Source organism: Silurus meridionalis, chromosome 6, assembly GCF_014805685.1.
Source record: "Silurus meridionalis isolate SWU-2019-XX chromosome 6, ASM1480568v1, whole genome shotgun sequence".
NCBI lineage: Eukaryota > Metazoa > Chordata > Actinopteri > Siluriformes > Siluridae > Silurus > Silurus meridionalis.
Genome location: NC_060889.1, coordinates 20,740,269 through 20,765,348, shown reverse-complemented (window position 1 = coordinate 20,765,348; position 25,080 = coordinate 20,740,269). Strand labels below are relative to the sequence as shown.

General features: G+C 34.2%; 3 protein-coding genes across 4 annotated transcripts in view; all 3 read right to left on the bottom strand.

The window, feature by feature from the left end:
- Positions 1–284: 284 nt before the first annotated feature.
- Positions 285–1,750, bottom strand: LOC124387672 (cornifelin homolog). The gene is made up of 4 exons (XM_046852168.1): positions 1,611–1,750; positions 1,386–1,495; positions 1,027–1,181; positions 285–810 (listed from the first exon to the last, which is right to left on the bottom strand). Exons 2-4 carry the CDS (start codon positions 1,486–1,488, stop codon positions 691–693), a joined length of 378 nt encoding a protein of 125 aa, XP_046708124.1. The 5' UTR covers positions 1,489–1,495; positions 1,611–1,750; the 3' UTR covers positions 285–690.
- Positions 1,751–8,808: 7,058 nt separating this feature from the next.
- On the bottom strand, positions 8,809–13,198 carry LOC124386848 (cornifelin homolog B-like). Its single transcript, XM_046850836.1, has 4 exons — positions 13,075–13,198; positions 11,905–12,018; positions 10,233–10,387; positions 8,809–9,591 (listed from the first exon to the last, which is right to left on the bottom strand). The coding sequence occupies exons 2-4, from the start codon at positions 12,011–12,013 to the stop codon at positions 9,469–9,471; spliced, it is 387 nt and encodes a 128-aa protein (XP_046706792.1). The 5' UTR covers positions 12,014–12,018; positions 13,075–13,198; the 3' UTR covers positions 8,809–9,468.
- A 1,119-nt stretch (positions 13,199–14,317) lies between these two features.
- Positions 14,318–25,080, bottom strand: part of LOC124387308 (cornifelin homolog) — a 10,815-nt gene continuing 52 nt past the window's right edge. The window contains exons 1-9 of one of the 2 annotated variants that reach the window (XM_046851577.1): positions 24,943–25,080; positions 24,509–24,535; positions 24,312–24,392; positions 23,497–24,226; positions 23,137–23,194; positions 21,016–21,072; positions 20,807–20,922; positions 20,528–20,682; positions 14,318–15,208 (exon numbers count right to left, since the gene is read on the bottom strand). The exon at positions 24,943–25,080 is cut by the window's right edge and continues 52 nt beyond it. In XM_046851577.1, the coding sequence (XP_046707533.1) occupies positions 15,023–15,208; positions 20,528–20,682; positions 20,807–20,922; positions 21,016–21,072; positions 23,137–23,194; positions 23,497–23,524 (600 nt within the window). In that variant the 5' untranslated portion in view covers positions 23,525–24,226; positions 24,312–24,392; positions 24,509–24,535; positions 24,943–25,080 and the 3' untranslated portion in view covers positions 14,318–15,022. Of the gene's footprint in view, positions 15,209–20,527; positions 20,683–20,806; positions 20,923–21,015; positions 21,501–23,136; positions 23,195–23,496; positions 24,227–24,311; positions 24,393–24,508; positions 24,536–24,942 lie in introns of those variants that run through there. The other variant, XM_046851578.1, reaches the window with a different exon arrangement.

The following is a 25,080-nucleotide window of genomic DNA, read 5'->3' as shown; positions in this document are numbered from 1 at the left end:
TTAAATCCCAACACCACCAAATTGCCCCTGTTAAACAAAGCCATTGAAACCTCAAGTGCTTGGTTGTATAAATAAGATCATTGAAAGTTGCTATGGATAAGGGGGATCTGCCAAATGATGTAAATGTACTGCAACATTTAATTTTTTTCAACCATTATTTTTTTTTATTAGACCATTCATAGATTCTGAGGTTTTAGAGCACTTCTTTTCTGATTACTGGTATAGATTTGGATTTGTATAATTTAGAATGAAATATAGTGAAAAGTAGACACAAAAGAAGAGGAATCATTTTTGACAATATTTTATTCATGTTTGTTTATATATTTAGACAAAAACTCTTTTTAAAACTTAAAAAAAAGTTTTTAAGTGTTTAAGAATCAGCACAATTAACACAAGTGATAATTAAGTAAATATTATACAGGCATCATTATAAATAAAATAAACGGGCCACTGAACATTTTACAGTATTGTTATTTTTTGTAAGAAACTATACGTCTTCATACATGAGCATTTTGACACATATCAGACCTGAGGCCCCAAACAGTGAATTAACAAAGGATGCACAAAAGTGTCTCTGTTGTCACTTTGATGATTCTGATAGCATTAATATTCATCTGATGTAGGATTATGATGATGATGATGATGATGATGATGACGGTGACGGTGAGGATGATGATCATGATGGCAATGTTATTTCTTCCTCAGAAAGCTTGTGACAGGATGGTGACGGGCCTTCATCTCACGTCTTATCTGGCACCAGGAGCAAGGGCCACAGCAGCAGGCATACACGCAGTCGTTACAAATGGTGTCCTAATAAAACAGCAAAGCATGGAGATTAAAAAAATATATATAATAAACTATTATAATGATTAATGATTTCACTCATTATTTAATCATTGTACATATTAAAATTTTATTAAGTCATTGATGATTATGTCTGATTATTTGCACTATTATTTGGATGAAGAATGATCTGTACTTAAACAGTGGAATAAATAACTGCAGCATGTCTGAAAAATGTTTTACCTCGATTCCATATGTGAGTCTGGTGGACACTCTCATTGCCATGGTAATGGGTGGGACGAATCCCCAACACTCTAACAGAGGCAGACACAGACACTCGCCATGGTCCTTAGAAGTGATGCAGTTAAAGACAGGGTAACACCAAGCTGCCATGCAACCTGCACAGACACAAAACACGTAGCTTTTTACTGTTTAGCTGATCATTCTTCCCAAACATGACCACATAATCACACAAATTAATTCCATGCTGTGTAAAGCAAATGACTTCTGGCTTATTATTTAAGTTCTAATCATAAAGCATATTCTTTGAGATTTCTTTTCTATCTACATTGAACTATATATAAATGAAAACTTTCACTTACAGTCACAGATGCTGTCACATTCACAAATCCCACTGGACCACTGTTCCACAGCTGGACTCATTATAACTGGCTTGGGCTGATCAATGACCATTTTGGTCGCCATGGCTTAACTGTCATTTAAAAATAAATAAATAAATAAATCATTAATGATTTAAGGCAATTTGTATAAAGTCAACAAAAATCAGCTAATTTGTAGCAGCTAAATGTAGCAGTCGTTTGTCTTACCTTAGTGATGTGTCGAGCTGGACGAGACAGTTCAGTCAGACAGAGATGAAAACAAGTGAAACCTTTAAGATGATCTGCATGGTTTTATATGACACACACACACGTACACCTGCGTGCATACGTTTAACCTAGACTATTACAACATGTGTTCTCACAAGATTAGCATCAAAATGTTTTTCTTTTGTACCAGAACAGGTTGGATGAGTGCATACCCTAAAACTTTTATCAGCAGATGTGGAGATGTGTGCATGTTTCTCTGACATCCTAATTTGATTGGACATAATAAGTGTAGCCCAGGGTGATATACAACTCATGAATAAATCAATAAACCAATAAACCAGCAAACATCAATACCAAGTATCTAGGGTTAGGGTTATGTGTCTATAGATGTGATTCTCACTTAAGTGTATTTTGTAAATATACCTGCCTAAAAATGTATTAATACTTTTTATTTAGCTGTGAATGAAAAGTGTAAAAATGACTCAATTAGTCATAATGTTTGTTATATTTATATAATTATAATTATATTATATTATATATAATTATATAATTTATGTTCATTTTAACAGAGCCTTGTTTAGGCTCTCTTAAATCGTTACTTGCATTTTCTAATACATTCACAGGAATTATCATTAATTGTTCAACAATTACTGTGACTGTTGCATTTGTTTGTTTGTTGTTTATGTATGTATGTATGTATGTATGTATGTATGTATGTATATGTATGTATGTATGTATGTATATGTATGTATGTATGTATGTATGTATGTATGTATATGTATGTTTGTATGTATGTATGTATGTATGTATGTACAGTATTTATAACATTTTTAAATATACTTACTACTTTTAACCACCACCTCACTATGTATTTTGATGTCTCACGAAATATGTAGAATAAACTTCAAAACCATGCATTTCTTAAGTAGGTAAAGAGGCTTCCGGTTTAAGCTACGTATTGCACGCTGTAAGTTATGTATGCATGCTGTAGATAACAGTTAGGTCTTTGAGTTCAGCTCTGCCTCATCTCTTAACCTTTGCTGTTAAGAAAAGCTAACTGCATTCAAGAGAGCTGTTAAAGTCACACATTTTCTTCCTATACCACAGAGCAATGCATTTACACAACCATTGTGAACTTATAGGAATATAACATTTTATGTATCTGTGTATGCGTATTGAATTAAATTGAGTTTTGATATGGAAATGATCATGAGTTCAGTTGAATTGTCCCAATTTTCCTTCTTTATTAATATATTAACGCAGGATAGGTGAGCAGAAGAATATAACAGTATTTTATGTGTAATAACTTCAACAACAAACTCTACACATTCAGAAGAATGTAATCTGTATTTAGAAGAAGAATCTGCATTTTTATAAACATTTATACATCTCTTAAACATGTGTTTGGATAGACATGAAAATAAGTATCATTAAGGCTAAGTTATTAAGTTGCTAAGCTCAATATCAAACAATATTAATACATTATTAACAATATTGGCCCTGGTTCGCTCCCCGGTCAGGGAACCAACCCCAGCCATTAGTGTTGCACAAGCCTTGGTGCCGGTCCCAAGCCCGGATAAATGGGGAGGGTTGCGTTAGAAAGGGCATCCAGCGTAAAATCATGTGCCAAATCAAACATGCGGATGGTCCGCTGTGGCGACCCCTAATGGGAGAAGTCAAAAGAAATTAACAATATTAATGATCACTCGTTTTTATTACAGATTTGAAAGTCAGTCCTGAATATTGACAGATTGTTTAATTAACATAAATATTAAATGTGTTAAAAATAAATATAAAAAAAAGAACATCACAACTACTTAACAACCATTTATTTTTCGACAGACATTCTCGTAATGTAAACACACATAATGAAGGAGGCTCCTGTTGGTGAATGAAGATGCTGTAGTTTCATTTGTAAGTTATGTTCATCCAATAGCACGCTTTTACCTAAACTATGACATCATCTCACGAGGAAATGAAAGCTTTAAACTAAAAGGAAAGGGATATCTTGCATATACTGTACTTGCAGTTTTATTTAGTAAAAGTGTAAAGTGCTGTAAACTGAGAATACTTTCAAATATAAAAGTGCTAATAATTTATTTTTTATCTACTAACAACAAAGAAAGTAAATGAACAGAAAGAAACTCAAAACAGTATTTGATTTGGACCACCCATTGGCTATCAATTTTTACTTTCGCACGTGTGATCACTCAATGATACCAATCAGCTACTAATGATAATCAATTTGATATGTAGGTTGAAACACAGTCAATAACTGAAACACACACAAATTGTGTAGGAGGCTTCAATCTGGATAAAAAACATCCAAACTCTGCAACTAGGGTGAGTTTGTGGAAGACAGTTTTATGTCATAGGTCATACACCATAGCAAAACAGAGCACAGCAACACACAAAGACACAAGGTAGTTATACTGCATCAGCAAGGTCTCTCCAATGCAAAGATTTCAAAGTAGTGGGGTTTTTAAGATGTGTTTTAAAAAAGCACAAAGAAACAGGAAATGTCCAGGACCATAAATGCAGTGGTCGGCCAAAAACACTTAATGTAGCAGATGTAAGGCACATCATGCTTACTTCCCCTCAACATCGGAAGATTTCCTGCAGAAAAGAGCAGGCCTAAAACAGAGGGAACCAGGTATACTTATCTAGAGAAGTCTTGCCAAAAATGGTCTTAATGGTAAAATTGGGGACATGAAGGTGTACCTCTGACATGGAATCAAAGCTAAGTGACTCAACTATCCACGAAAAGAAATGAACTGAGGTGCAGAAAAATTGCAACAGGTGCTCTGAGTCAAAATCCGAAATATTTGGCTGTAGAAAAAAACAAGTTGTTTGCCAAAGGGCTGGAGAGCGGTACAATAATGAATGTCTGCAGGCAACAATGAAGCATGGTGGAGGTTTTCTGCAGACTGGACTGCATTTCTGCAAATTGAGCTGGAGATTTGCTCCGGATTAATGGTTTTCCCAATGATAAGAATTACACTCATATACTCATCCATCCTGCAATACCAGCAGGGAGGCGTCTGATTAGCCCCACATTTATTCTGCAGCAGGACAACAACCCCAAACATTATTCAGAACTATCTTCAGTGTAGAGAAGAATAAGGAGTGCTGGAAGTAATAGTTTTGGGTCCCACAGAGTCTTGATCTCAACATCATAGAGTGAAATTACGTGAAGAGACAGAAGGATTTTAGGCAGCCTATATCCACAGAAGATCTAGGGTTACAATACTTTCCAGTTTGTTAATTAACAAAAAAATGAATAAAAAAATAAACTATCAACATTTCTATTTTTTAGGTACATTTACTGTACTTTTGCACAGACTGCGATATATAAAATTATCACAATTTCAGCTGCATTGTCTGAATTCTCCTTCAAAAATAATAGGTCCAAGTCAGATACATTACCAAAAAAATTACTATTGTACTTTTAACTATAAACTAGGACTCTTCACAGTAAATAGGTTGCATTCAATATCAAAGTCTTCAATTTTTGCACAAACATTTGTATATTTGGATCTGAGTTTTCTGAAAACGATTAAGATGAAGGTCTTGAATGTTTGTAATATAAACCTTTGTATTTAATAATGCCAGTTCCAGTAACTTCATTGACATTATCGTAATTTAAACACGTGGAGTGAAGGAGGCGCCACTTAGTGGATATATAAGGTATGGCATACTGTTTATTAGAAAAAAATACAAATAAAAAATACAACTATTTAAAAAAAGGATTCTTTGTAATGCTATGGCATAATTTTGTGAGATAAAAGGAATGTAAAGATTGAGATTTATTAAAAAATAAAATAAATTTTCAATTCAATTTAAGCAATTTCAGTTGAACCTTTCAAGTAGATTAAAGTCATATACATGATTGGAGACATATCATTTGTTATTTAACATTGAATAACTGCAAAAAGAGTCTGCATCTTTATTTAAACATTTGGATATTTGGATCATCATTTGTTTGGACAAACTTGACAATTATGATTGATGTCTTAATGTGGTAATAAACTTATTACTACACATTTCACACATCACACGTCTTTATTATAGATAACGGATTTGAATGCCCGTCCTGGGTAAAAGACTGCTTAAATAAATGTAGTAATTTCACGATTACTTATTTTCTATTACAGACGTTATCATAATTTTAACACATGTATTGTGAATGAGGCGCCTCTTTGTGGATATATTTGGTATTGCATGCTGTAGTTTAAATTGGGATTGTCTAAGAGTTAAAATAATAATAATAATAACAAAAAAATATATTTTATTAAGCTCATAGTTAAAGCTTTACCATCTGCTGTGATAATAAAAGGCATGAACTAAAAGAAATAGAACATTTTGTGCATATGTGTATGGGGGCGGAATAGATTTATTTGGATTTTTCAAACGTAGATTGTAAGGCTCCACCTAGTGGATATAGAAGGTATGGCATGCAACAGGTGAGATTAGGACAATTTGGACTACAGAATTGCAAGAAGTAGACGATTTATTTCAGTAATATGTTTCTATGAAAATCAGCATTGTCCGTTAAATGAAAAGTGTAAAGGAAATAAAGGGACATTTTGTGTATTGAATATTGATATAAAATGCTCAAAAGAGAGCATTTTAATTGAATTGTCTAATTCGATTTTCTACATGAACAGTTGGATATGGTCAGCTAATATTTAACATTATTTAACATGTAAAAAACAAATGTCATAGTAGCGCGTATTAGAACAAGCAGAACAACACTACTCATCAGCCCCAGCATGCTACATGCCTAATCACTGTCACCTGTTTGTCCTTATGCCTTATTATTACCACTAACTAGTTCTACTGTACTAATTCTAGTATTTCAGTGTCTGACATCTCACATGCTGCTGTTGTACTTGTTGTCATGTGTACCTGAGTATAGCTGTGTCCCATGATTTATAACTATACATTATGTTACTGGTTCTTGTTTTCACTGTTTTGTCTGTTTTAGCCTTATCATCTCCAATGAATAATCTTCACTTCCATCCAACTTATCTACCAATTCCTGACACCAAAAATAAAAACAACAACAACAACAACAACAACAACCAAAAAACCCAAATGTATCCATGCTTATATACATAGAACAGTCAGCCATAACACTCAAACCACCTGCCTGATATTGTGTAGTTCCCCTAGAGACAAACAACTGAATTGTCTAAGGTCTGGATCTTCTTCTGCTTCTTCTTCTGCCAATGCCGATCATCCATTTCCATACCCCCTGTCCTCGACAACTGCCTCTTTTAAAACAACTACCTGCATGTCTTCCTTCACCACATCCATAAACCTCCTCCTTGGTCTTCCTCTTTTCCTCCTTCCCGGTAGCTCCATCCTCAGCATTCTCCTACCGATATACCCCATGTCCCTCCTCTGCACATGTCCAAACCATCTCAATCTCTCCTCCCTCATCTTGTCTCCAAAACGTCCTACATGCACTGTCCCTCTAATAAACTTATTTCTAAATATATGTGTATCAGAGGTGGGAAATAATGAGGTATAAATACTTAAGTAGATTTTTTTGGTATCAGTGCTTTACTCCACTATTTATTTTTCAGACAACTTTTTTTATTTTACTCATTACATTTTTACACATCTGTACTTTTTACTTCTTACATTTTCAAAACCGGCTCGTTACTTTAGTTTTAATCAATTGATTTGGTGAATTATTATTATTTTTTATATTCACTGGGCGCCGATTTCAGCCGAACAACCGATTTTCCATCTTTTTCAGTCCACTGGTGTATAAAGTCCTGTCTCTCACTCACCACAGATGTAGACTAGTTTATGAAGTTGAGAATCAGCAGGCAGAAAGCAACAAGAAGTAAAACTAACGTGGATGAGACAGAGGGAGTCAGTGATGTAAACATTACTGAGAACAGAGACATTCCTGATCATCATCATCATCATCATCATCATCATCATCATCTTTTCTCTGCTTGTGTTCTATATGTGGATCTTAAGCCTGGACACATTCATTAGGTAACAACATTGTTAATTAGTTTTGTATTAATATATATATATATATATATATATATATATATATATATATATATATATATATATATATATATATATATATATATATATATATATATATATATATATATATATATATATATATATATATATATATATATATATATATATATATATATATATATATATATATATATATATATATATATATATATATATATATATATATATATATATATATATATATATATATATATATATATATATATATATATATATATATATATATATATATATAAGGCTGTCAAAATTCAAACGCAAATTATTTTAAAACAGCACAATTTTATTAACGCGCTATCAATTCAGCGCACATTTCTGTTTTTACCATTTTTATAAAAAAATATAAATACATAAATAAAAGAGCCGAAATTAAAACCTTCAGCACAGCATATATTTATTTACGGTATCACCTCATTAACTGTCCGTGTGGAAACATAGCAAAGGTTCCGTTTGGTGTCCTGATTTACGTCATTTAAACCACCATTATTACTTTAAAACATTTACAAGAATTTTTTGTCTTCATGCTGTATGTTGCATCCATATTTCTCAATGTCCATGTTGCTTAAAGTATTAAAAACATGAATTATTAATATATGGTACATTTAGAACAGATAGAAATGTGCTATAAAGTTGTGATTAAATATGTAATTTGATTGACAGCCCAAATATTAATATGATGTGAGGTTCAGTTACCAGTGTGACACTAAAACAGGAAGTAGTAAAAACTACTTTTTACTTAAGTACATGTCCGAGCCAAAACATCTTTACTTTCACTTGAGTAAAAAAGTATAATCAGTAGTTCAACTTTTACCTAAGTATTTTAAAACATGAGTATCTGTACTTCTACTTAAGTAAAGGATGTTTGTACTTTTGCCACCTCTGATGTGTGTGTGTGTGTGTGTATATATATATATATATATATATATATATATATATATATATATATATATATATATGTGTGTGTGTGTGTGTGTGTGTGTGTGTGTGTGTGTGTGTGTGTGTGTGAGTGTGTTTGTTTGTGTGTGTTTGTGTGTGTGTGTGTGATTGGTGCCATTGTGACAGCTAATGCTATTTATGTCTTCTTCTGTGTGTATCTTATATACGGTATACTCAATCATACACAAAATGAAATCGGTAAGATTTTATTAATAACAATTGAATTCTATACAGGAGACTCCCTGTCTTTTTAGGACGTATAAATCATGTATAATCATTTCACTGTGCTTGTGGAGAATGTATGCAAAAGTTACCATGCAAAATCAGTTGTTCTCTGTAAAACCATACTCTAGGATTTACACCACTGTATGAGCAAATAAACAAAAGTTGATTTTGAGCAAAAGTATGATTTTATGCTATGTAAAATATTATTATGATTTTGTTTGTCTGTCTGTCAATTTATCTTTTTCAAATACATGCTAGTAGAAGGACTGATTACAGTAAATTCCCCAAGTGTGAAGAAGTGTAAAAAAGGCCTGCGTGTATACTTCACTCATATGTATATATAAAGATAGAGCACATCAATTTGTCACTAGAAACTGTTTAACCCTGAATCCCTATTTTAACAGCACAAATATTTAGTAAAGTGTTCTCCAACATTTTCTCTTGATTGGCATTAAAACAGCAAGGCCATGCTAAGTTTAGCGTAAGCTGCATTAGAATGGAAACACCTCCCTCATGTGGTTAAATCAGGTAAATACAGCATGGACTGAGCAACAGACTGCATATACAGAATCAATATTGTTAATGTAACCGTGAGTGTTCTTTGGACAATGGCGCCATCAAGTCTTCACCTTGATCGAGAATCAACTAACATAACCGAGTGTTCACGTGCCTTCATCTCTCGTGACATCTGGCACCAAACGCAGGAAAGGCAGAAAAATGAATAGATGCAGTCATTGCATATCGATCCCTGAGGAGAAAGAGAAAAGGGTAGAGACAAAGACAGAGAGAAGAAGAAAGATTCATAAGTAACATTTAAAGTAGTTTAGAAGTTATGAATGCAAACTGAGCTTGGACATGATTAAACGGCAGAATGAGGAGACTAATAATGAGCTTTTTGGTTTATATGCCTTGATTTGTATATTAAAATTATAAATTTCACCATTATATATTTTAGGAATAAGTTTTAACATATGTAACATTCATATAAATAAAAAAAAAATTCTATAGACTTTATTTTTATACAAAAATGCTGTGGCGACCCCTAATGGGAGAAGCCGAAAAAAAGTTTGGGTCAGAAAACAGTCAGAAAAGACAATTCTAGAGCATTATATATTTAAACAATTAAACAAAGTATTGGAGTTACTGGTCATCAATTAAGCATCCAGACTCCAATAAGTTTCTTCAATGATTACTTTGGTTTGCACATGATATAATGATGTACACAAACACAATGTGTAATGGAAACTATTTGGTAATGGTGGTATAAGTTAAAAGCTGCTGGTTTGTAATGGTATTTTTAGTGGAAACTTTTACTGAATGACTCATGAGTCCAGTACGTGGCAATAAATCCTTCAGTCCTCCTTTTCTTGTTTTCTTTTCTACTCTTACCTCAATTCCATAACGCTGGCGCATGGTTGACCTCATAGCCAGGGTTACTGGTGGAATCAAGCCATAACCATCGAGCATCGGTAAGCACAAACACTCGCCAAACTTCTTCGCAGTGCAGCAGGCAAAACAGGGGAAGCACCAAAATGCGAAACAACCTGTTGACAAGCAGACCAGAGAAATATAAGCAATTTCAGTTATGACCAGTGTAGGAAAATCAAATCACTTGCAGCTTGTATAAAAAATAGTGTTTTACATCATCAAGTAAAGTCAAGTCAAGAAGCTTTAATTGTCATTTCTACCATATATAGCTGATGCAGTACAGAGTGAACTGAGATAACATTCCTTGAGAACCCTTGTGCTACATTAAACAACATAGAGCAACATCACACAATATAGAGCTACATAACAGAACACAGAGGAACAACTAAAGTAAGTGTCCTCGCCACATAATGTGCATCGTGTGCAACCGAGTGCAAACAGTGCAGAGAAAAAACTGCAGACAAACAAAACACAAGACAGTGTGGGACAGATAAACAAAACACAAAACAGCGCCGACCAGTAAACCTTCTGTAAAATATGATTATACAGTAATGTCCAAAAGAGGACTATAAACAAGAGTGTATTTGTGCAAGTGCAAAACATGTAAACGGTATAATATGATTCAGTATAAATATAATATGGGTGGTGGAATGGATTGAGATGAGTAATAAGTGTGTGATGAGTTCAGGATGTACAGTTCAGTAACACAGTTGAGTGTGTGTATATGTTTTGTACATTTATACCATTAGTATAAGATTATATTCTCTAATAAAGTAATGAAAATAACTGAAATAAAACATAATTTCTTGAAAATTGTAATCTTACTAAATCTATGGAATATGAACGTAACTAACAGACTAATAAGAAAACAGATTTACCCTGTCCTCTAGGCAGTGTTCATTCTGACATCAAAATTCAGGGATACAATCATTTGACAATGTGGCAATTATTCAGGTAAATAAATGGTTTGATCAGTGAAAAAGGGTAAACTTATGAAGATTACAGATGTGGTGAGAAATCCATCTAAGCTTCTAGTAAGGCAGGCTGAGCTTACTAGGTTTGTAGACTGTATGGTAGATCCAACTACAGAGATTAACTTAAACTGTTTGAATCCACATAACGTTAAGAACTGAGCAAAGAAGTCGAACACATAAAGGAACCATATTTACTGAGAGTGATCACAGGTGGAGACATTTAGTTATTAGGGGCGTTTAAAGAAACACACTGGCGACATCTGGTGGGTAAAAGAAGAAAGACAAAGACACAGAAATGTACTTTTGTACACGTCCTGTAGCTGGTATGACCCCATCCTGTTCAGCCTGTAATAGAAATATGATCTAATCCTTTTATTTTTCAGTGGAAAGAAAGATGTATATAGTGTCACTATGATGGGGAGAGAACAAGGTCAGTCATCAAAATATTGTGTATAAAAGAAGGTTGTCTCTGGTTTTTCTCTGACAGAAAAAAATGCAGTTTGTTGTTTCTTGCTCTAATGTCCTTCATGTGTCATGCATAACTATATGGTTGTAGGTGTGCAGGTAAGTAACCCTGTAAATGTCATACAGGGCTAGACAATGCAGGTGCTTATTTTGTTTTCTGCATCATTACAATGCAAATGAAATGGCTGACTTACAGTCTGCTATGTTTTCACAGCAGTCACAGATTCCTGAACTCCACTGATTGGATTGTGATGTGTTCATTATCACGACAGACTGAGGTTGCTGCACGACCATCCTTGCCATGATCCCTGTGCACACGCGCACACGCACACACACACACACACACACACACACACACACACACACACACACACACACACACATTGACAGTTTAATCTGTAAGCTTTTCTGTGAATCTCTAAGCAAGAAACTACAACTGAATTGAATCTATATAACAAGCATATATACTTTTACATTGTAGTAATGAAATTGTCTGAATTACGAATAATTTGTTTAATTTACTTTTTTTTTTTTTATTACTTATAACCATGATGTAACATTAAACTTGGGCACCTTTAAGCATAATTAGTGTATATATAAATCCCTCAAAAACTTTGTTTCCTAACAAGTTGTCACTGATTTTTTTTTATGTATTATTAATTAAGTTATAATTAAAATGATTTGTTAATATCCATGAAATCTTTGTTACTATTTTATACACTAGTCCATGGTATTATATAGATTCAATAATAAATTCCAGTATTCCGTTTTTGTTTTCTGATAAATATGTTCACCTTGACATGAATATTTAAAGTCTAATATCATTAGGATTTATTACAGATGCAAATTCATGCATTTTTAACTAGATAAAGCCTCATTGCATAAAAAGTACAGTTTTGAAAGTAATTTTGTAAAAGTTAACCAATTCATCAACAGCATCTTACTTGTAATGTTTGTAGGACAAAGTCGTAATCCTGTAATTATCAAGTTAAGATCTAACTTTATACACCACTGTCTATCAAACCTAATCCACATAATATATATATAACATAATATTTTAGCATTCATTAATCATGATTATTTCACTGACAAATATTATATGCAACTTATAACTGTGGATATTAAAAAAAGGCAAAGAAAACAAGTTTTAGATAATTTTTTTCTAAAGCTGTGTCCTGATCAAACAAGACATCCCCAAGAATATATTTGGAAACAAAAGAATAAACAGTGAAACCCTAAAGCGTTCTTAGGTTGCCCTCTAGGTGAATTCTTAAAGGCTGATTTAACTATTCAAAGAAGAGTATGTTTTTCTAAGAGTTAATTGATTGCAAGTAACCAAGCACGTAGCTCATGTAGCCACTCACCTGTGTGAAGTGCTGCAGGGTCAAAACGTGACTGCTGGACACACTGAAAAACTGTCTTCACTTTGAGACTTCAGAGTGATGAAAAGGCAAAGGCTACGTTCATGCCTCAGTGTTTGTGCTACTGGTTTAGCCAGTCAGGTGAGAATGTTGTGTAAATGCAATGTATGATGTAAAATTAGATTAGGTTATTTTTAACCAAGTTAAAGCATACATTGACACAATTCTCTGTGGTTCATAAAAATATTCTTGATGATGAATTTTCAGGAATTTTCAGTTTTTGAACATATATAATCTAAAATAGCTTTTTCATGATTACATTTCTTTTTTATTATTGGCTTTATAATATACAAACCCTACCACAATACATCTCTCTTTATTAATACCATATAGATTACTATGTAAATGTGAACACCAGGCAGGTTCCTGGTCTGGTTGGTTTAGGACTGTGCACAATGTAGCCTATGCTGACGTTAGTGGAAACTGATTTTTCCGCTGCCGTAGTCCATCTGCTTTAAGTTTCAGCATGTTCTCAAATGATTTTTGGCTCACTGTGGTTGTAAAGAATGTTTATTTCACTTAAAGTGATCTTCCTGTCAGCTCAAACCATTCTGGCCAGTCTTCTCTGACCTATCTCATCAATAAAGTATTTCTATTTGCAAAACCATTAATGCATTTTTACATTGTACTGTATCAACTCTAGAGATGTGAAAAAACAGCCCATCTGGCACCAGCCACAGTGATTCCCCATTCTGACATAAACAGTAATCAAAGCACTGCCACATACATTAAGCACAGTGAAATTATTTTCTGCACATAACCCCCAGCTTTGTTTGGAAGCTGTGGTCAGGCAAGATTCAGCGCCTCTGGAGCACAGAGAGTTTCAGGCCTTGCTCCAGGGCCCAAGAGTGGCAACTTGATCATACCGCTGCTTGAACCCCCAACCTTCCGCTCAGTAATCCAACCACCTTAACCACTGAGCTACCACTCCCTCTTTGTCCTTGAATCTGTGTGATTTCATTCGTTACTAATTTTTTGACTGGTTAACTGCATTGATATGTTGGTGTACATGCATTTCTAATAAAGTCCAAAGTGAGTGCAAGCTGAATTTTGGAAACTGATTTGTCAAAATTTGTCATAAACCTTCTATAATATTAGCGCTGATAATCATGTAAGGTGAAAATACTTAAAAATACTTAAGGAATACTGGTGGAATCTCAATTGTAAAAGCCTTTAAGTTGTGCCACTACATTTTATTTAGACATGAAAGATCACCGGATGTCAGCGAACAAACAAAACATTTACATTTACATTTATGGCATTTGGCAGCGCTCTTATCCAGAGCGGATTACAATTTATCTAATTTATACAATTGAGCAATTTATTGTTATAGGACTTTCTCAAGGGCCCAGTAGTTTCAGCTTGGAGTCTGGATTTGAAATATCAATATCAAATATTTATAGACATACAACAAATACAAAGGAGGAGTAACTGGAACAGTCTTTAAACAGGAACAGATCACAGATATAACACATGTATACATACATGTCCACACACCATAAGTTAACAGTGCACATTCATAAGACTGTCATACATAGAAAGCTTGTATTCTTCAGTAATTCAGTAGGGAAAAGTTCACGACTAGTGAATAAATTGTGTCATGCCACATTTTTTGACTGTCAAGCCCAATCAGTCAAACCCATCTTGGGTGCTTAAGTGACACATTTTCTTTTTGGATAACTGGATAGACCACGTATCAGTCAGCAGATTTACAAAAACACACTATCCATTCACCAGCTTCTTAATCTCTGCTGTTATTATACGATAATCGTTTAGAGCATGCTGTCATTTACTGTAATGAAAGAAGTCTCTGTGTGTGTGTGTGTGTGTGTGTGTGTGTGTGTGTGTGTGTGTGTGTGTGTGTGTGTGAGTATTTGTGTGTGCTTGTCTTCTACACAAGGTGAGCATTAGACAAATGAACCAGTGGCACACGCCATCTTTTAGATGAGGATGAAGAGCGTGAGGAAGAGTGAGCATTGGACAGTGCAGCTGCTCTCCGCTTAATCTCTCTGGAGATCTGGCACCAGGACAGAGGATAACAACAGCAGCCGTAGAAACAATCGCTATAGAGACTGCCCTGAAAGATACAAGAAGAGTCATAGTAAGAAAGAGAAGAAGAAGCAGAGATGGAGAGAGAGGGAGTGGGAGGATAAAGATATGCAAAGGGCAAATGTGGGAGATCAGTGATGGTAACTGTGGCTTATGTCAAGAAACATAATGCTACCAGTATATGACACTTGTCTGAAAGTTTCAGTTTGATTTTATGTTTTTTTTTAACAGTCGGGACACTAATAACATACTGATATGCAGTGTTGTGCTGTGTACTGTATGTTTAAACCGTGGGTATACAGTATACTGGTATTACTTCCTGTAACAACATCTTGACAATAATGTTGGGTGTAATTCCAATCACAGCTTTATCTGCTCTTTCTTACACATTTTATCAGGTCAACTGATAAAAAGTTGAAGAACTCTGAGAATGTTTAAAAAAACACACCTGCTCACAATCCCACACACACACACACACACACACACACACACACACACACACACACACACACACACACACACTCGTCCACCAAGAGTTTTTATGAAGTAAATGCTGAGTTCTTTCATTCACCAGCCACCATTTTTAGTCTGGTGTTAATATTCTGCTGTGACTGAGATTTTTTCTCTCCCTGGATTACATGTTCTGCCTTGGCTACTATGTCCTGTTTGTCCAATACCAACCTAAGCTTGTTCTTGACCCCGATATTGTCCCTTGTTTTGAATTTGCCCACCTGTCTTTCATTCAAGGTGTCTTACTGCACTTATATTTGCCTTAATGTCAACTTAAATGACAATTTATATAATTACAGATCATTAGATCACAGATCATCAGCTTGTATGTTGGGATAAAACCCTTAAAAACTCACTGATATGGCAAGGATGCCTGTAAAGATATTTCAATATTTTTCACATTTAAGAAAGTCTTTAGTCAAAATGTTTTCCTCATGTAAAAGATTTTGCACCTTCTTCTTTTTCTTATTCCTTATTTCTTATTCCTATTAACTTAAATGCAAAGAGAGACTTGTAAAGGGAAAGATAGCTTATATTTTCCTCAATTCAAATGTGCAATTGTTGGCAACTCATCGTAGAAGAAACATTCATTAATTGAGGTTTTATTATAATTTTTTCATTAATAATAAGATATCATTTATTACTGATGTAGTAATAGTTTAGTAAAGTATGCAAGTCCTTATTGGTACACAGCATTTCTGACAAACGTCTTTCATCAGCTGTGCACCCGAGGCTGTAAAACCAGTAGATAAATACTTGATGATGTAAGAGAACAAAGCCCATTTCACGGGGCTTTAACGTTTCGAGAGTGTAGATTAGCATCTTGCCTTATCTTTACTTTGCATTGCTTCCATAATATCAAATAGCGATGCACCACTGATATCATTAATGTGGTATTTATTGATGGGGAAGGGTCTCACACCTGGGAAGGAGAAATCCTTTATTCTGACAGTTTTACTAATTCTACTTTTAGTGTCCTATGTACAGGACAACTTCCCAGCTATCAGAAAATGGATGTGCAGGGAAAATGATGACTTCCTCCACTGTTTTGAGGCAGAATACACAATGATGACTTAATTCATAAAAGTTAAACATCCGGTCACTATTTTTACGACTAAGGATTTCCTAACAACATGCATGACCTGCATTACCAACATCGAGACTCATTTATCAAACTGTAAATGAATAGATGTGTGCATGAAAAAAGTTTTAGTTAAAAAAATACATTAAATTCAGATATGCATTAATATATATTATGATGTATAACAGGAGGATGTGCCAGTCTATGCAGCTGGTAGCTGTAAGTGAAGGTGGTGTTAATGACAGAATAGATATTACTAGAAAGATTAGCCCTTAAAAGGCAATAGATATTTAAAGATCGGTATGTTTTTTAGGATGAAAGCAGGCTTAGAAGTCCAGTCTGTTTGCCATGACATCTGGTCAATTTAAAAAAGATGTGTCATGATTTGACATCCTCTGGTATTAGAGAAACGTCTAATAGAACTGTCAAATAGATTTAATATTTTTAAACCCTCAAACCATTTGATTTTGTCCTCAATTCTATGCCTTTGATGGAAGATGTCAATTGAACTTTTATAACTTCTCTCCATATTTGGACTGCAGCTGTCATGACGTTTTATACATGTCAAATTTTTAGTAATTTATTAGAAACTTTTGTGCGTACCACTCTGTAAACCTGGCTTTTCCTGGGGTTTTGTTGGCGTCATCAAATGCAAATCTGCTGTAGTCTGCATGTGGCCATTAATTCTGGGTGGAATGTTTTTTAAACATATCCATAAATAGAAAAAATCAACATTGATGAAATTTTGTAACTCCATAACAATTTTTTATTTTGGTTTTAAACAATTATGTTTATTTAGAGTTCAAATGCACTAAAATTACACTATACTTCTAAGACAGAGAGAATTCCTCTGGTGAAAATTTAACATTTGATGAATTAAACAGTAGATAAAAATGTGCTTAAAACCTAAAAACCTAGTTACCTAGAGTAACTTTTATAGATTTTCAGGGAACCATTTAATATATTTTGCTTGCAAATTTATTAGCAAAGCTATGTTTACAGGCCCTAAAGGATCGCCTTCACACTCTTCATTCCACTTTCCTTTCTGCACAAGATCTGCTGTAGGTTGGCAAAACCAACAGTAAACTGACTCAAACAACAGTAAACAGACTCAAACTCAATATCAGACCTTTTTTCTGAAACATCCTGTTTTTTTTTTTAACTTTGTGTACTTTGCTCTAACTTTTACCACATCTCCACGTAGTACACTATATTTCTAGAGAAACAGGATGTTCTTCAGGTGACCTTCATCAGTGTATATGTAAACACCTCCACTTCCTGCCAAGTGTCTGCATGACAAAATGAGGTATCAACCAGAAATAATGTCACTGACATACTGTACATTGCTTCATTACTTCATCTGCTCATGACAGGATTTAAACAAAACAAAAAAAATGGTGTGTTGTTTTTATTCATTCCTTTATTGATAATTCATTCCCATTTATTGTAACTGCTATAACCAGCCTAGACTCATCTGGAACCTCTCCCATGGGGGAATGCACATGGGGCTCCAGTTCATTGCAAGAATTCACACCCTTGTTCACACCCACCCATTCATTCCCTCATTCAAAGTGGCAATTTAATGTAAAGTAAAGTGGCCATCCACCCATTGGTATGTGTTTGGTAGGTGAGAAGAAAAAGAAACGCCAATAGTGTACATAAACAGAAACTCCACACCCAAGCTCCGGTTCAAACCAGTAATACAGGAGCTGCAAGCTGCCAACACAATCTGCCTTTGTGCTTACCAGACCATTTTTATTTAGATTAAATAAAATTTGCTTGAGACTGAAGTCCTGTTGCAGTCTGCCTCCATTTTTTTAATGTAGGAGGATGGCTGTTGGGAATGTGTTGTAAAAACCGAAGCAGTTTGCAAACTAACACATTATTTACACAATGTGCAAAATAATTTGCTAATTGCAAATTTCCAAATAATGTATCCTAGGTGTATCAAAGGCGTGTTGTTGAAATCACTATATGTATGGTGTGGGCAGGTCCTTTGTTTCTGCTTGCATGCATACACATATGCAGAGAAACTAAAACAACTTGATGAAGGGTAGGCGATGCATGTGCCAAATAACCTACCATCTAATAATGGGTTCAAATCTGGTATAAACTACTGTAGTATGCTGTTTATATAATCAATTGAATAATCATAAAAGAGCTTACAAAACATAACTATGATATGGTTGCAATCACACGTAGTGTCTTATATTTTACATCATTAACACTACATGTTGTACTCTGTATGAATGTGTATGTGAAATATACAAATATACAAATGGCGAATAAAAAAATGTGCATTAGACTCGTCGATTACAAATAATAAATCCAGGTTTTATATAAATATTTAATAAAATAAATACAAATATATTCTAGGTTTGTAATTGCATTTAATGTAAATATATAGAATGTCTTCGAGGTGAACTATATAGACACACACTTAATGAGGGAGTGTGTCTGTAAACCACAGCAGGGTGAATGTGTGTGTGTGTGTGTGAGTGTGTGTAATTTGGCCCTTGGCTGTCTTTATCATCGAACCCCCATCCTACATGCAGTTGCAGCAGTTGTTGAATGATGGGAAGTTGTACTGTTCAGATTAGGATAAAGGTGCTGAAGGTTCTCTTATCAGCCCTTAGTTTCTAACTGTCAACATCATACAGAATTCCCACTAGATGATACACTGAGATTAAGCTGTTTATCAAAATGTGTTTTTTTTTCTAAGACACGAAGGGTAAGAGTTTAGAAAATGATCTTAGTCAACATAGGGTTGCATATTAATGTTTGCATAAACAGTACTCTAATTCACTCTATATTGTATGCATGTATCGTCTGATAGCCTTATATATATATGCATATATATATATATATATATATATATATATATATATATATATATATATATATATATATACACATGTGTATATGTGTGTATATATATATATATATATATATATATATATATATATATATATATATATGAGATTAATCTCATAATTGTAATGAGTTAACTCATGATTAATTGCAACTTAATTGCACATTTTTATCTGTTCTAAATATACCTTAAATTGATACTTTGCAAGCTTTAACACTCTAATCAACATGGGAATGGACAAATAAGGATGCTTTATGCAATTGTATGTTTATTATTAGTGAAACCATACTCAACAAACAGCATGAAGACAAAATATTCTTGGACATGTTTTAAAGTAATTATGGTGTTTTAAATTATGTAAATCATCAGGACACCAAACGGAACTTGTGCTATGTTTCCACACGGATAGTTTTACTTGCCGGATTTGTGCATCATGGCAGTTTTTTTTTTATCTGGGAAATAGGGATATAAGTCTCAAGTCCATTACCACAGTAGATGGCAGTAATGCTCTACTGAAGAATGCAAACTACCTATAAAGAAGAATAAGAAGAAGTAGAATAAAAAATCATGGTGGAAAAATAATTTTTAATTACTAAACTTTTATTAGTGATGCACCTCAAATAAAAAGTCTCAAATAAAGCACCAAAAACTGCCATGATGCACACATCCGGCATTTAAAACCGTCCATGTGGAAACAAAGCAAATGTTCCTATTAGTGTTATGATGATTCATGTAATTTTGAAACACCATAATTCCTTTAAAACATTTACAGTAATATTTTGGTTTTATACTCTATGTTGAGTATGGTTTCATTAATAATAATGGTTGTGTTTGTGTGTGTGTGTGTGTGTGTGTGTGTGTGTGTGTGTGTGTGTGTGTGTTACCTCTATGCCATAGCGTTCTCTTACTGCAGCACGCATAGCGAGGGACGCTGGAGGCACACAGCTCACACAATCCAGTAAAGGCAGACACACACATCCTCCTGCAGCTCTGCTTGTCTTACATGCAAACACAGGCAAACACCAGAGTGCAAAGCAACCTACACATATACACACACAATCATGTACACATGCACCCACACACAATTATGAGCACACCATCTGTGTAACCGATTTCCCAATTTCTATCTATATAAGGCATACTAGAAGAGGAAGAGTACTTACAGTCACCCATGTCCCCCCAACATTCACACAGTCCTGTACTCCATTTACCATCAGGAACTGTACCAGGCTGAGAGCTTATAGCTGTTAATTCAACAGGATATAATTCCATGTCAAATCTAAATTTGAAGCACAAATATTCACTTTCAAATGTCTTGAATTCAGTACTAATTACACAGCATGCTGCAATATACCACAAGAATCTAACTTACCTGTTTGGCAGAACCTTCTCCCTTCTGACAAGTGTGTGATCATGTGGTCTGTGTTTACTATAAACAGTAAACAGATAACTGGCATGATTTGTCAACTAAGGGTTTAAGCTACTTGTTGAGCATTTTTTATTTAGAAAAACAACACTTAAAAAGCTAGAAAATATATCTCTATAAATAAAACAACAAGTTGTACTAAAAACCTTTTTGACTATTTAAAACAACAGTACTCCAACTAGTGTCCACTGGGAGGTGCTAGAGACCAAAAGTTATCTTTGTTTTTAACTATTTATGAATGGAACAAAGTAGTCTATGTGTAATAGATCATATTATTTGTTAAGACAAATTGTTTTACAACCAATAACAATTAATGAAGACGCTGTGCACACTTAACGGCGCAGCATCTGAGTGAACTTTTGCACCATATGATCCGCCATGCCTACTTAGATTAAAAGGTGTAGGCTATTTGTTGGTACCTCAAATAATAAAGACTACAGATCTTTCTCTTATAAAGCCCCACAGTTATGGAACAGCCTTCCAATCAGTGTTCGGGACTCAGGCACAGTCTCAGAGTTTAGAATGTATTTATTAAGTCAAGTCTTTTATCAGTAGGTTTTTCTTATGTAAATGAGCAGATCTGGAGGGATCATGTATATAGAGTGTTCAGTGAACTGGGATATTTGTATTCTGTCGTCCCCTTACTCTCACATGTTCACTTAGGTTTGTTGACGGTGGTGTGGTGGGCTGTCTATTATCCCAGAAATCCCTTATGTCTGTGTTACCTTTTAATTCTCCCTTTTAGTTATGCTGCCATACTGTAGCAAATCTGCCTGAGTCCCAACTGCACAGTGCCCTTAACTTTCATACAACAATAAGTACACATATTCTTCTCTCCCTGTCACCCCTCTTCTCTCTCTCTCTCTCTCTCTCTCTCTCTCTCTCTCTCTCTCTCTCGGTCGAGTTAAACATGGTCCTGAGGTTCCAGTGACGCCTCTTCCTGCCCTTCTTCCCTTCTGGGATCTGCCCACTTTGTCCAGGCCTGCCTCTGGATGGTGTCCTCTTTGATGGGAGGTGACTCTGTGCAGCTGGGAATGTTTATTATCAACGCCCCGAGGATCCATGCAATTCCAAAGTAAGAACAGGAACTCTGTGGATTCGGATTTGAACTGTAGTTAATGTCAACAGTCTGCTACACTGACTCAGGACTAGAGTTTGCATCTGATCACCATCACTGCACACCTCAACATTGTTTATCTGTAATAAATGGACATTCAGTGCAACCCAGATGAGGATGGGTTTCCTCTTAAGTCTGGTTCCTCTCAAGGTTTCTTCCTTATGCCATCTCGAAGAGTTTTTCCTTGCCACAGTCGCCACCATTTTGCTCGTCAGGGACAAACTTACACTTATAAAGAACATCTTATTAATTGTTATCACCACATTGTCTGTGTAAAGCTGCTTTGACACAATGTTCATTGTTAACAGTGCTATACAAATAAAAATGAATTGAATTGAATTGAATTGAATTAACAATTTTCTGTAAGGTTATCAGAGCTGAGCCACGCCTATGAGAACAGCAAAAGCTTTTGGACAAATGAAAATAAAATTATTACATCACTGAAACTAGTTATCAGCATTCATATTTAATTAATATTTACTTAATATTTACATAATATTTCCCCATAGCACAGTGGAGGGAAAATGTTTATGGTCCTCTGATCTGCTATTTAATAAAAAATTTCCTTTATTTATTCTCTTTCTATTCCCAGCCTATGATTTGCATATATTCCTGTCCTGAATGGAACGATGATGCCAGTTATGAGGAGCTTTTTATGTGATTATAATGATTATGGCATAAGAGAGAGTGGAACCTGAGGTATTTGGATTCAGACAACATTAGATCACAACCCACTTGTTCGGTAGATATGATAATTCCTTACGAAAAATCACTTTGACTTGGAGTCATAGTCATGCTCAGGTCTCATATGCTGCTACAGACTTTGCCATATCATGTACTTTTATACTGTGTTTATTACAGTTCACCTCTGTCCTTTGTATAGATTTATGTACCAAAAAAACAGTTTTGATCCCTTTAAAATTCAGCAGGTGCTTTTTTTTTTGCTGTACCTTAAAAAAGGGACTACGGTTCTGTTGACTGAGATTCCATAGATTCCTTCTGTATATCCTAAAGTATCAAAACACAAAAAAAAAGTAATGCAATTATAATTAAATTATACTTAAATTATACTGAAATTATACAAATCTATAAATAAACCCAGTCCTATATATGGTGTAAAAGGTGACAATTGTATGAAGGGCATTCAACACAAAATGCACAGTCCTGCTTTATTTCCATATGTAAATTTGTTCATGGTAGTGAATTTTAAATAAGCTGCTCATCCAGCTTAATTTCAGTATATGTCATATGTAGAGTAAAAGCAGTTTTAATATATAAACCTTTCCAAACTTCATTAAGTTTTAATGTACCTTTCGACTTCTTGTTTTTTAAAGCCATGCTGATTTCTTAAACACTATCACGAACAGCCAGAAAATTGTATTGTTCCTCATCTTCACATGCAGCACAAACATAAGGGCCAGTGAGAATGTCACGAGCGACCAGGAGCTGTGCTGATAGCACTTTCAGATAGAAAGTGCTATGCATGACAGAGATGCACCGAAAGTGTGTTTTCAACCATGTCGACTCAAACTTGCTAAAACATGTTTATTGTTTGGGCTTGAATCTGGAAAAACCAACCATCACCCAGATAAACATTATATCAGAGTTTCACAACACCCTGTTTAAGAGGTAAAGACAAAAGCAGATAAGCAGAAAAACAACAACCATCCATATATCATACATTTAATCAATAAATTTAATCTGAAATGATAGCACAAAGAATGTACACGGTTATTGGACATATTAATGTCTTTTAAGAATTTACTTACATATATTTTATATGAAAGACATGCAGAAGAACTAGAAACCAGTACATTAAAAAATATCAGAAAATGATCATGTCGAAATGATTATTTGATCAGTTACATATAAAGAATATATACACATATAAGATGGATTAAGTTGAATGTTACACAGTAAGGAGTCTTGTTTTTCAGCTTCAATTTACTTTTAAATGAGATGATTGTCATTTAAAAGGGATGGAAACACTGTAGAAAGCATCGTCTCCCTTCTTGTTTTTAGATGACTTCTGGCTTTTAACTGTGTGAAGATCATAAATCATGATTAATTAGTGTGATACAATTAATTTTAAAATTAAAAATAAAATCTGAACAAAATAAATTACCGTTGATTTTTCTGCAAGTATACTGTCCATTAGCAGCAGAGGAATGTTGTGTCTTCAAGGTTACAATGTTCTTTTTGTAGACTAGAGAGACAATGAATGATTTCTTATTTGGATTTGGTTTAACAAAATTGCATTGTATTAATAAAAGACATTAGTTCTGACATAAAAAAAAACAAGAATAGTAATATAATACTTACATTTGCATGTGCAAGGTTCTGATTGAACTGAGATATGAAAGATGAAATTATTCCCAAAGTAAAAAAGAAAAACAAATCAAGAATATTAACAGAAGGCTCACGTGAATGTGCAATGACTTTCTGAGAATTTATTATATATATAAATAGATATTGTTAATATCTATTGCCCGAGGCATATATATTAACAATATTTATCCCCATCCTCAAAAGTCATTTAAAATATTTATTTTGGAAAACATTCTATATGTCCACATTAAATACTATTTACATGTTTGTAGACTGAAAGCTGACTGGTGCTATATGATATTTTTAGCTTACTAAAACAAACATGTAAAAATAAATTAAACATCTACGGAGCATTGGGTATCCATAAACCAACCATTTGTTACATGCCCAAAACGTATATTTCATATAAAATGATTTGTAGGTATTACCTGAATGGTGGCTCAAGATAGTGGCCAGGATCACCAAAGTGAAAATAATCAAAACGAGCTTGGACATCTTTTCAGTGGTATTGGTTTGCAATTCGGTGCTGTTCTCCTTACATCAGCATTATAGTTGCGGAGTGGTCT

Bases quoted from the DNA above. Each gene is read 5' to 3' on its own strand.
- LOC124387672 (XM_046852168.1), bottom strand. From the start codon at position 1,488: ATGGCGACCAAAATGGTCATTGATCAGCCCAAGCCAGTTATAATGAGT. The intron at 1,182-1,385 runs GTAAGTGAAAGT...GTGTCTGTGCAG, and splicing joins ATGTGACAGCATCTGTGACT to GTTGCATGGCAGCTTGGTGT. The intron at 811-1,026 runs GTAAAACATTTT...CTGTTTTATTAG, and splicing joins GACTCACATATGGAATCGAG to GACACCATTTGTAACGACTG.
- LOC124386848 (XM_046850836.1), bottom strand. From the start codon at position 12,013: ATGGCAAGGATGGTCGTGCAGCAACCTCAGTCTGTCGTGATAATGAAC. The intron at 10,388-11,904 runs GTAAGTCAGCCA...GCTTGTCAACAG, and splicing joins CTGTGAAAACATAGCAGACT to GTTGTTTCGCATTTTGGTGC. The intron at 9,592-10,232 runs GTAAGAGTAGAA...CTTTCTCCTCAG, and splicing joins GCCAGCGTTATGGAATTGAG to GGATCGATATGCAATGACTG.